This window comes from Manacus vitellinus, unplaced genomic scaffold, assembly GCF_001715985.3.
Source record: "Manacus vitellinus isolate BGI_N305 unplaced genomic scaffold, ASM171598v3 scaffold_12_pilon, whole genome shotgun sequence".
Lineage (NCBI taxonomy): Eukaryota > Metazoa > Chordata > Aves > Passeriformes > Pipridae > Manacus > Manacus vitellinus.
The window spans coordinates 10,094,169-10,106,614 of record NW_021938949.1 but is presented as its reverse complement, the minus strand read 5'-3'; the positions used below and the strand labels follow the sequence as shown (position 1 = coordinate 10,106,614).

General features: G+C 39.0%; 1 protein-coding gene across 1 annotated transcript; it reads left to right on the top strand.

The window, feature by feature from the left end:
- Positions 1–19: 19 nt before the first annotated feature.
- PMS2 (PMS1 homolog 2, mismatch repair system component) lies at positions 20–11,392 on the top strand. Its single transcript, XM_018067337.1, has 15 exons — positions 20–146; positions 734–820; positions 1,573–1,675; positions 2,380–2,563; positions 3,059–3,226; positions 4,420–4,517; positions 5,245–5,344; positions 5,638–5,722; positions 6,112–6,264; positions 7,276–8,170; positions 8,979–9,146; positions 9,624–9,724; positions 9,819–9,988; positions 10,373–10,516; positions 11,067–11,392. The coding sequence occupies exons 4-14, from the start codon at positions 2,453–2,455 to the stop codon at positions 10,514–10,516; spliced, it is 2,193 nt and encodes a 730-aa protein (XP_017922826.1). The 5' UTR covers positions 20–146; positions 734–820; positions 1,573–1,675; positions 2,380–2,452; the 3' UTR covers positions 11,067–11,392.
- The last annotated feature ends 1,054 nt before the right edge of the window (positions 11,393–12,446 follow it).

Below are 12,446 nucleotides of genomic sequence, written 5' to 3'. Positions count from 1 at the left end.
TCCCAGCCCGCCGCCCGCCGGAGCCATCCGGCCCATCGACCGCAAGTCTGTCCATCGGATCTGCTCGGGACAGGTGGTGCTGAACCTCGGCACTGCCGTCAAAGAGCTGGTGGAGAACAGCCTGGATGCCGGAGCGACCAACATCGGTAACTCTTCATCGAATTTCAAAATTTTTCATAGGCTTCTAAAGTACGTCTTTTTCCTCAAAGCAGAGTGTGTGTGTGTTAGCAAATCTGGGCAAATACTGTGCGGGCCAAGCGTGTTTGCAGTGATTTTACGGGTCAGATTAATAAAACATTTTGATTCCCAAGATTCAGCTGCATTCCTAGAATCACGTGAGTTTGTGTTATTTAACTTGTAGCCCCCTTGGCCACTCGGTCAGGTGTGTGGCCTGTGCAGAAGCCGTGATCAGGCTCTGCCAGCCTTGGGTTCACACAGGGTTAAGGCAGGGCTGCAGTTTCCAGAGCTCCCAGGATGGTGGCTGGGATAACTGGGAAAACTTCTGTTCTGGCAGAAGTTCAGTGAAGCCGAATACCTGCAAGTACAGGCTGGTTTGCACTACATTGCCCCAGCTTTTGTCAGCTGTCAGGATTATTTTTTTTATTGTTATTATTATTGTTCAAATTTGACATGAAAAACTGTTATTTGATAAATTTACTTCAGGTACAGAATTTATACTGAATACCATGTGTAAACATACCGAATTAAAATACTCTATGACTCAATTTTGTAGATATAAAACTTAAAGATCATGGAGCAGAACTGATAGAGGTCTCGGATAATGGAGATGGAGTGGAAGAGGAAAACTTTGAAGGCTTGAGTAAGTTAAAATTTTTTTATAATTTATATTTGGACATTTTGAAAGCAAATTTCAGTAAGAAAGCAACTTTTTCAAAACAAATTTCCAAAGTTTAATCTTATTTAATGGATACTTGGCTTTTACATAATGTGTGTGTGACCTGCAAGGCTTGAGCAAAACTAGACTGGACTTCTATAGTCCTCTTGTGGTTATAGTTCTTGTAGCTCAGAAATAGTCTCTGGTTTGATTGCTTTTTTAAATGGCACAAATAACAGAAATAATCACAGAGGAGGAAATCTTATAAATGTTCATTTTGATTCATTCGTGTTGAATCATCAGTCATTGTTGAAGGAGTTGAGCTTGATGGAAGTGACTGCCTTGGAGTGGTGAATTATGAACTGGAGTTTCTGCTGGAGGTGAACTGACATTGTGTTGGTTGTCAGATTTTGCATTTGCTAGTTTTAAATTGCACAGAGTGGAAGCAGAAGCAATACTGTGTGATGAATGTAACTAGCCACCGCGACAGAAATCATATTTCTTTTTTCATGTAACAACTGGGCTGTGAGGATGGCATAACAGGTATATCTGAGGATTTTAAAGGGATCTTGTTTATAGCAAAAAGGGAAAGGAAGCAGTATTTTGTCTTTAATCATTATGTAAAATACAGTGAATAATACAGAAGATTTTTTGCTTCTTGACATGGATGCAAAAGTTGCTTGCATAGACCAGTGTCACTTTGAAATGAGATATCTATTTGAAATATCCTTTTCCAGCTCTGAAACATCATACATCAAAGATACAGGATTTTTCTGATCTGGTACATGTTGAAACATTTGGGTTTCGAGGTGAAGCTTTGAGTTCACTGTGTGCACTAAGGTAATTATTATTATTATTATTTACTGTTAGTAGAAAGTTACTATATACACAAAACCAACAAAACTCACCTTTTAGGTTTACTGATATTGATAAAATGAGGCTTTGGAAACTTCCAGTTCTTTAGTGTTAGGTCAATTTTGAGCAGTAAGTTGCATGACATCCGGAGTTCTTTCCAACCAAAATTATTCTGTGATTCTCAGCATCTGAAATTACTCTATGATTCTAAGCACCTAACTGGTCATTTTATGTACAAAATGTAAGTATGCAGGTCTTTACAGGATGGATCTGTGTACTTGCATGAGTGTTTGATCCTATGATGTAAAGCTCTGTCATGTCTAAGTGCTGTTTGCTCTCTGTGACTCATTAAAACTGTACTTAAATTCCTCTCAGACCAACTATACCTTTTAAGTCAGTTTTTGCCCACAGTGCTGTGCATGGAGAATATCCTGCTGGTATCTATCAAAACCAGACTTTAACTTTGCTTTTTATAAGAGAGGATACATTTCATATGAAAGGGATACAAATAAAAATGTTTGTGTGGTAGCAAGGAAAACATTCCACTACTCTGAAGAGCATGATTTTAGTTGCATGTGTTAGTTTTCATTGAATGAATAGTATTGCTGTGGTTTCTATGCCTGATTGTCATGAGGAGTAGATAACACAGTGCTCAGTGAGTGATTCTGTTGCCTCTTCCCTTCCATTAGTGATGTCACCATTTTCACCCGTCACAAGGCAGCAAAGGTTGGGACTCGTTTGGTGTTTGATCACAATGGTAAAATGACTCAGAGAACTCCTGTGCCCCGCCAGCAAGGCACAACTGTGAGTGTGCAGCAGCTGTTCTACACCCTACCTGTGAGGCATAAAGAGTTCCAGAGAAACATTAAAAAGGTACAGTCAGAAATTCTGAACCCAAAGGAGTGTCACACTCCAGAATTTATTTCCTGCTGAATGACATTCAGTTCTCTGCAGAATACATTGATTATGTCTGAGTATTTCATGCCTGTCTTAAATCTGAATCAAATAAGAAAAGAGTCTCCTTGTCTGCTTTTCTCTCCTGTTTGGCAGTAACTGGGCTTAGAGATGCATTCAAAATTTTCAGATTTTGAAATGATCCATATCATCATCACTTCTGTGTATTTCAAAATCAGAGACTGCTGTGTCGTGGCTAAATATCAGTCTTGTAAACTTGCTGTTTGGTTTTTAAAGCATTATTTTTCACATATATATATATATATTTAAATTTACTTTGTAAAGATTTTAAAAATTATCAAACTCACCCCCCCTTTTTGTGCTACTTGCAAATACTGAATGCTTTGTTTATGCATCTGTGCTTTAAGAAGAGACATTTCATATAAATATGACTTTTCTGGTTTTCTCTGATAGGAATATGCAAAAATGGTGCAGCTGTTGCAGGCGTACTGTATTGGTTCCAAAGGAGTGAGGATTAACTGCACTAATCAAGTTGGCCAAGGGAGAAAAAGCTGTGTGATATCCACTGCTGGAAGTCCTAGTTTAAAGGAAAACATTGGAGCAGTGTTTGGACAAAAACAGGTATCAGTTTTGTCATTGAAAAGAGAGACAATGTAGCTGTATAGAGAGATTTGTATTGTCTAATAAGCCGAGGGTTGTGGGAACCCTTTAAAACGGGGAGAGGTTGGAGCAAGTGTTGATTTGTAGCGAACCCTACAGGTTGAAAAAGGAGAAACATCGCAGCCTCCACAGATTCTCCTGGATTCCAGAGTCTGCTCAGAGATGTTTTGATGGAAGAGAATGATTTAGGAGATGGGGTTACTGCTTAATATCTCTCTGAAGCCAATTTTAAGAGCTGTTGTGCCAGCAAATGGTCTGTAGGTCACAAGAACAAGCAATTTAAAAAATCCTAAAAATGGTGTAGACTTTGATGCCTTCTAGGTAATAGCTATAAAAATAATTGTTATCCTCTAGATGAAAGCAAAGATGAAAAAGAGCTTAAAAACATCCTTCCTACAACTGTATATTACAACCCTCAGAAATACTGAGTGGTTGACAGCTGCTGGTTGTTGATAAGCACTTTTTCCCTCCACAAGTGCCCATGCAGAGCTTTCAAAGCCTGTTCATGCTGGGGCTGAAAGATGAGATGGAACATGTAACTTTGTTTTGCCACATGGCCACAAGCACAGCTGAAAATTGAGTGTTATCTGAATGGAATGTTTAGCTTATAGCCTGCTTTTATAGTGCCAAATACTTAATTTAAAATCAGTAGAAGGTGCTCTAATTACAGAAAAATCGTAGTGGCATGACTGGGAAAATGTTTGTGGTAAACAAAGCTATTCTTAGGGAGCTTGTGATTCAAATAATACATATTTTCTAATAGTTTAATTGTTCTTTCAAAATAACCTTCTGTTACTGTTTTTGCTCTGTCTTTTTTCATAAAACATGATTAGGTCATATGTGTGGAGCTGGAGAGTCCAAACTGTCAATCATTTTGTTGTTCTGACTGTGTACATTTTAAAGCCAGGGTCTGGGAAGGAACTGAGGCCAAGGTTGTGATATCAGAGGATGAGAACAGCTGCTCATTCAGGCATTGTTCTGGTTCTCAGTGAGCAGTGCAACTGTCCTCTAGTAGGTTTGGGTATTTTAACTGTTTGATTTGGTAAGCAAAAACCCACCATTTTATCAAATAAATTTTAAGGCTAATAAGTAACAACAAAATAGAAGGGAAAATCTGTGCAGATTAGATGTTTCAGCTCTTTTTTTTTTTTAAGTTGCAGAGCCTTATTCCTTTTGTTCAGCTCCCTCCTAGTGAAGCTGTTTGTGAAGAATATGGACTCAACACTGCTGACATGCCACCAAATCTGTACAGGTAATTAGGAAAGTACAACCCACTGTTGCTGGTGACATTTTACCATAAACTAATATTAAAAAAAAAAAAAAGTGTGGTGGTCAATAGTATTAAAGTAACTAGGAAGAGCATAGTAAATACTGGTGTACAGTTTGGAAAGACCATCACTTGATTTAAAAAGGTAGTTCATGACCAAGGTGTTGGGAAGAACAAAACTGCTATTCCTTATGTCCTAATTAGTTCTATATTACTTCAGTCTCCTGAATGCCAGCTATGTCAGTGCTCTGAGTAATTGGATGTGGATGAATTGTATCTGTGTTTATGCTTGTGTTTCTTCAGTGGCATTACTGAGAAATGGTATGAGATGAATGTGGATCAGTTTGTGGAAGCAAATTACCCTTTACTTCCTTGAAGTGTACTTTCTTTATCTCTCACTATACCTGAGATTGGGCAGATACTGATGCATCTGTCTGCCAATGACAGTTCACAGCTGACCTCTCTTCTGCTCTCAGAGCAGGAAAATTACAAATGCTACTTTTTATGAAACCAGAGCAAGCTACTTTTCAATTGTCTGATGCCTTTTTGGAGTTGAACAATTAGCCTTTGTCAGATAAGGAATTGGGAGAGGAAATACTTTACATATATTTCCTGATGCTGTGTAATAGTGTTTCTCTAAGGCCCTTCTAATACTTTTCTTTTGCTTTTCTCCTCCATTTTACCTGACCCTTATATGATTGTTATCCAACAGGATCACAGGCTTCATTTCTCGCTGTGATCACGGGGTTGGAAGGAGTACAACAGACAGACAGTTTTTCTTTATCAACCAACGCCCCTGTGACCCAGCAAAGGTGAGGGTTTCATTTTCCCAGCATTACCATCACTAACTGGTTCAATTTTCTCTGAAAACCTCAGAATTTCAGTATGCTATATGAGTAGCTCATATATGTGTTCGTGGCTTGATGGTGCAAGTTCCTGTGTCTCAAGTTTTTGTTGTCATTGTGTCCGGTTGTCCAAACCAAAGCTCAATCACACAATATAAGATTTAGAGCATTAATTGTTTTGAAGAGACTTAAATAACATATACTGGTGGGAAATAGATGATAATAGTATTGAAGGTTTTGTTTTTTCATCTTTTCTGCAGGTTGTCAAGATTGTGAATGAAGTTTATCACTTACACAATAAGCACCAGTACCCATTTGTTGTCCTTAACATTGGGGTAGATTCTGGTAAGTTATGAATAGTTTTCCTTAATTTCAGTAACTTTATTATTCAATGAAGTTTTTATTTAGAGAATATTGTAGCTTTCATCTGCATGACTTCCTGCACTTCGGGGATTTTTTATCCACAGTTGGTGAGGGAGTGATAGGGTGTAGCAGTGGTTCCACTATTTTCCCCCTCCTCTTTTTCTATACTCAACAGTAACTTCTTATCTTAAAAAATGAAGAAAATGCAATCTTAAAGTTAGCTTAAGTACAAGAAAACTTGTATCATGTTTTTGTTTGCTGGAATGTTGAGACAGTTGCAGACAAAAGAGCAAACAAAACAGAAGATAATTCTTTCCAGTAATATTTCATTTTATTTGTTAAGTGGTTATTTTTCCTTTTTTTTTTTCCAGAGTGTGTTGACATTAATGTAACTCCCGACAAAAGGCAAATTTTACTTCAGGAGGAGAAGTTTTTATTAGCAATTCTAAAAACTTCTCTGATGCAAATGTTTGGTAGTGATGTTAACAAACTGAATGTCAATCAGAAGCTTCTGGACATTGCAGGTAGGACAGTGTGGAAGTTTTGTGTGTTATATATGGTAGAGAATTGAAGATGGAAATATGTGGTTTTAAAAACTCAAAGAATACATGAAAAAAGTTAATAAATAAATAAAAATAAAGGAGAACCCTAAGTTATTAAGTGATTGTTAGGGAAATGACACATGAAAGCACAGCATGATTTACAGTCAACTTTGTGAGAAAAAAATTAACACAAAATTAATTGATAATGCTTGAAAGATTTCTCCCAAGATATTGGAAGAGATCTGTGTTTCCTTTACTTAAATGTCCTTGAGAAAGAATAGTTAATGGTTCATAAATAAAATCTGAAAATTGAGTATGAGTTTATTGGATTTTAACTTAGATTCTTTCATGATATCTAAGAAAGTGATGATTCTCTTGTGACTGTACAGTCTTTCAAAATTGCTTTTCTGTGTTAACACCACCTCATCCTCCTCCTTTCATTCAACAGAACCCCTTCTAATTTTCTTTTTTACTGATGTATAGAATCAGTTTTAGCCTGATTCTTACTGTTATTTTAAATTAATCTTTAGTAAAATACATGTTGGAGTGACAGTTTGCGAGGTTGAAGTCCTGTAATAACCTGCAGATCCCATATTACAAGTGCCTATTGTGTCAGCTCCCTAACACTTTGCCAATGGAATTTTATAATGACCATTAAAGTGTAAGAGCAATTCACTTTTCATTGTCACTCAGTCATTGAACTCCTTTGATAATATAAATAAATGTGCTGATGGGACTGATTGCTGTTCCAGTTTAAAAGAAGACTATAAATTCATTCTCACTAGTACCATTAAGTGTCTCCAAGATGTAGCTGCTTTTCTGTTTGATATTAATGCATTTCAGCCCCATACTCATTGTCTGAAGCTTAAGGGCTCCTTTGAGCAGTTTGCTATTTTTCTACCTCTTCTCATTCCCTTTACTAAAGCACATCATTTAATTCATGTTTCCAGCTAACTTAAAATCTTGAAATATTCCTTATTCTGATTTTATCAGGCAATTTGAAGAAGACACTTCCTGAAGAGACAGAAAAACCTCAGGTAGAAATGCTGTCTGACTCTGAGACTGAAAGTCCAAGCAGTGAAGGCAAAAGAACAATGACTCTTGCTGGATTAAGGGAGTCCTTCTCACTCCATCAAACACCAGAGGGTAATTTTCGAAGCCCTAAAAAGGTAAAACAGCAGCACAGTTCCCCCAGACAAAAGTTACTTGATACCACTGTGAGTACTGGAAAGACTCAAAAAGCTGTGTTCACTAAGGAGCCTGGGGGTTGTCATAAGATGGACTCAAAGGTGTCAATTCTGAGCAAATACTTGAGAAAATTAGAAGATAACTCAGATTCTGGATTCTGTAGCATTTCTGAGTCAGATGCTGGATGTAGTCCACCAGAGGCTGGGAGCTGCATCAAGAGTGAAAGTGCAATTTATTCTGAAGAAGAATTCTGTAGCACAGAAGAACAACTTCAAAGTGAATGTCTTAAAACTGCTGGATGCAGTAAGAAATCATTGGACTGGGATGGTCAGGTCTTGGGCACTGAACCTAAGTCAGATCAAGAGAACGACAGGACTGAGCAAAGTAAGTTCTCTCAAGAAGCCAATAGTTCCTCTCCAAGAGGAAAACGTTTGAAAAGCAGAAACTTTAAAAGCAAAGCAGAGGATTTGGAGGCAGGTAAATACCCTGAAGTGAAGAACACTTCTGCTGATGTACTGGTGGAAGTTAAAAAGAAAATTGTGCCTCTTGAATTCTCCATGAAGGTTTTGGCAGAAAAGGTCAAAAAGGTAATACAGCAGCAACAGAAAAGGACAGAAACAGAAAATTACAGAAGATTTAAAGCAAAAATTAGTCCTGGGGATAATAAAGTAGCAGAAGATGAATTAAGAAAAGAAATCAGGTATTTCCACTTTCTTGACACATTTTGTTCATCAATTAATAAAATGAGTTAAGGAAAAATGTTAATTCTGTCTTTGGGGGTGGGCAGGGGGCTTGCAGGTACCTGTTAGCTTTGGGTCTGTGTTTTATTAAATGTCATTAAAATGTCTATTTGATGAGTTATTTTACTGACAGAGCAGCTATTTGAACTAAGTGCAAACAGAATGTGGAAAAGGCACTAAAAAGGCCACAAACATTATAGATTTGGCTTAGTTCAGCCTTGTAAACTGCAGTGCAGTCAGAGAAATACCAAATTTCATGACAGATTAGAACAATATGAAAAGACTGTACAGCTCATATTCCTTCCTCGTGTGAATGTGAAATGTGGTAAGATATGGCTGGAAAAATAAGTTACATTCAGATGGTCACTGGACAGTAAAAGTCTGTGATTTGTTAATATTTGGATTTGAAGAATGTCACAGGAAAGTCTTGTAACTGTGAAAAGGAGGCAGATTAAGGCAACTGCCTTCAAAACCATGATGCCATCTTCAGTATTGTTCACTTGGACTATTGCTGTACTGCCTGTTTCTAATTTTGTTATCACAAATGGGAGAATCCTGAACGAGTCCTGTCTTAATGATGGATTGTGTTCTGCCAGATATGGCCTCATCAGTCAGTGGCAGATCCCAGATAACTCTACTTTTCCACATTTATATCCCACTTAAATGTGATTTTTTTTTTTAATGTGAAGTGTGTTCTGCACAAGTTTTACAGTTTAACATGAAAACTGAAGAGGTGTAATTTATAATCTCTATGTTTTTTGTATACAGTAAAGAAATGTTTGCAAAAATGGAAATCATTGGCCAGTTCAATTTAGGGTTTATAATAACCAAGTTGAATTCTGATCTTTTCATAATTGACCAACACGCTACTGATGAGAAATACAACTTTGAGATGTTGCAACAACACACTGTCCTCCAAGGTCAGAAGCTGATAGTGTAAGTATTTCCAGTGTTATAACAATAACATTTTCTAAGCTTAATTCAGTGTTTCAGAAGGATAACTGATTATGCAGCATTTCACACGTTCAGAACACTTGAGACTAAAGTTGGTTTTGTATTCAGTGTTTCAAAGAGTCAACCCTCACATGAAAAATAAATTCCCTGGATGCAGCTGTAGTTGTGCAGCAAGGAAGGGTCAGAGATCTCCCCGTGCCTTAAATGGCAACCCACAGTTTGTTAAGCATCCAGTGAGGATACTGGAGACTGTTCCTGCACAAGGAATGCTGGCAATGGACTTAATTCTCTTGAGTAACACTTGGAAGTAACTGTTCAGTAGTGAGATTTTTTTTTTTAACAAAGCAGAGGGAAATGTTTCAATAGAGAGCTCTGTATTAGTATCTCTAGATTGCTTCTGAAGCCTAAGTGCTCTGCACTGTGTACCTATGTAATACTATCTTTTTCTCTCTCTTTCAGGCCTCAAAATCTCAATTTAACAGCAGTAAATGAAACTGTATTGATTGAAAACCTGGAAATATTCAAAAAAAATGGGTTTGATTTTGTCATAGATGAAAATGGTGAGTTTGGACCAGTTTTAAAGTAGTTTTTCTCTCAAGAAAAAGTAATTTCCTGTATTGCTCTGTATCTTTATTATCATTGCAAATCTTTCAGCTCCTGTAACTCAAAGAGTTAAATTGGTATCGTTGCCAACAAGCAAAAACTGGATTTTTGGTCCCCAAGACATCGATGAGCTGATCTTCATGTTGAGTGACTGCCCTGGAGTCATGTGCAGGCCCTCCAGGGTCAGACAGATGTTTGCTTCTCGAGCTTGCAGAAAGTCTGTAAGTACTGCAATTGATGCTTGGTTTCAAATAAATGCCAGATTTTCTGATGTGTTGTAGGTGGCTATCTCTGTATATGCATTGCAGGGCAAGTTTATTTACTGTTGAGTGTCAACAGCTGATATCCTTTGTTCTGTTCCTCATGTTTTTATCTAGTGGAACTTGGGAAACATCTCTGGTAGTTTTTTATTGTGTTCCAAACTAGTGCAGTTATGAACACTGTGTTAGGTATGTTTTGTCTCCTGATCCTCCAGTAGGTTTGTTTGCTTTAAATGCCTCGCACAGACCTTACTCACTGTGGTAGCTGAAGTACTGCTCTGGTGTGTGTCAGCTGTCAGTATGGAGGAAGGAAATAATAATTTATTCTTTCTCCTTTCCTTGCAGGTGATGATTGGAACTGCACTGAATGTGCAGGAAATGAGAAAACTGATCACCCATATGGGTGAGATTGAGCATCCCTGGAACTGCCCCCATGGAAGGCCTACTATGAGACACATAGTCAGTTTAGACATGATTTCACCAGAATAAGTCAGTTCCTGCTTATTAACATTGTTAATTTTAATTCTTGGTGGTATTTTGAGCTTTTACCGTGACTCTTTTTTATTTTAAGTAAAAGGATTTTAGCCAGTTTTCAAAGTTGGAAACAATAGCACTTGAAGGCATTCACAGGGTTTCATTGTTATTCCTCTCAAGTCAGCAATGCTGGAACTCATGTGTAAATAACTTTTACTGAAGTTTACTTATGTGTATTACTTATTTGTGCAGCAATCAAAACTTTCATAAAATAAATATAGATGTTTATATATAAAGATCATGAGTAGGTGAACCTCATTTACAGCAAATACACTGATTCTTAAAATCAAGTGGAATGTGAATTTAAGTCTCTAGTAATGCCATAGAACAAATACTAACTCCTCTGTGTTTATACATCCTGCATATGATAATTTTAAAGCAAATGGAAGTGATACAGAAGATAAAGTACTTTTTTTTACTTATACTAAAGCTGGGTTTCATTAGATAATTACCTCAAGCATAAATATTGCACTTAATGATTAACTTACTGGTGTCTGTGTTTCAGGCTTGAATAGAATAATTCATCTGGCATATTTACTTTTAATTAGACTTGTTCTCTTCCATATTCCAAACTTGTTTATCAAGAAGAGGAATCCCTTTTCTGACAGTGAATGCAAAATTGCCAATAAGGTCAGTCCGAATTCTGGAAATTTCGACCAGAATCAAAATAGTTACTTTGAATCCGAAACCATTAAAACAAGATGGCTAAGCTCTCCCACGTCTGTAGGACCAAGATTTGCCCTAAGAAATCCACGTGTTTATGGGTTATGTTCCCTTCGCCCCTCCCTTTGCCGTGGCCGTGATGCTGCTGATGTTCCTCCCGTGCTCGGAGCCGCCCGTGGCCGATCGTGCACACTGTGTGTGCCTGCCCAGGCCGCGCGGGTGGGCCGAGTGCCGTCAGTAAGTCGTGGATGTTGGTGCGGAGCCGCAGCTCCCAGCCCGGCCCGCAGCTTCCCAGCCCGGCCCGCAGGTCCGCCCTGTCTCCGCGGTGTGTTAACCCCGCGTTGTTATGGCCACGGCAGCGTCGCCGCACTGCGCCTGCGGCGGGGCTGAGGGCCGGCGGGGGCGTGAGGGGTCGGGGCACTGCGGGGCGGCGGGTGCGGAGGGGGGACAGGTGCGGCACGCGGCTGCACCCGCGGCCCTCGGGACGGTGGGCTCGGCACCAAGGGCATCCCTCGGGAAAGAGCTCGGCATCCGGGCGCCCCTCGCGAAGGGCTCAGCCCGGCCGCCCCCGGACTCCGCGCTCCTCGTGCCCCCGCGCAGGTCCGGCGCTGCCCTCAGGGGTAGGACGCGGCGGTGGCCGAGGCTGCCCCTGCCGGCCCTCGCCACACGGGGATTGGGTTCTTGCGCTGCTTTCACTCGGTGAAATGAGTGCGAGTTGTTATTGCAGCTGCTCAAGCAGTGCTGTAACCTTCAATTAGCTCTTAACCGGCGAAATAACTACAGCATACAGTGGTTGCGCTGTATGGTGGTTCAATCTGCAACTCGTAACCTAGGAGGCAAGTTAAATCAATAGTATCAGTGCAGCTGTGACTTTCAAACTTGCCAAACTCATATCTTTCAACTTTTCTGCATAATTAAATCTAGACACCTAAAAATGGAGTAAAGATGGAGAGACCTCCATGTAGCAAAATTAAGTCTACTGACACTGATTCCATCAGGATGGTTTTGATGGATGACTTGGAGGTAATTCCTAGGCAGTGCTCCCTGTTAACCCTGTGCCTGCCTGCCATGAGGTGACACCACTGCCTTGAGGAACTGCTGTGACAGAAATAAATTAAATGTATGCACGTATAATAATTACAGAAAGATTGATAATTTTTTGTGTAGTTAGCTGTGTTTTGTGGGGGTTTTTACCAGCTCGTTTTTAGGGTAAAAAAATTTA

Excerpts from the sequence above, each read along its gene's own strand:
- PMS2 (XM_018067337.1), top strand. The coding sequence starts at position 2,453 with ATGACTCAGAGAACTCCTGTGCCCCGCCAGCAAGGCACAACTGTGAGT. Across the intron at positions 5,723-6,111 it reads TAACATTGGGGTAGATTCTG|AGTGTGTTGACATTAATGTA; the intron begins GTAAGTTATGAA and ends TTTTTTTTCCAG. Across the intron at positions 9,989-10,372 it reads CTCGAGCTTGCAGAAAGTCT|GTGATGATTGGAACTGCACT; the intron begins GTAAGTACTGCA and ends CTTTCCTTGCAG.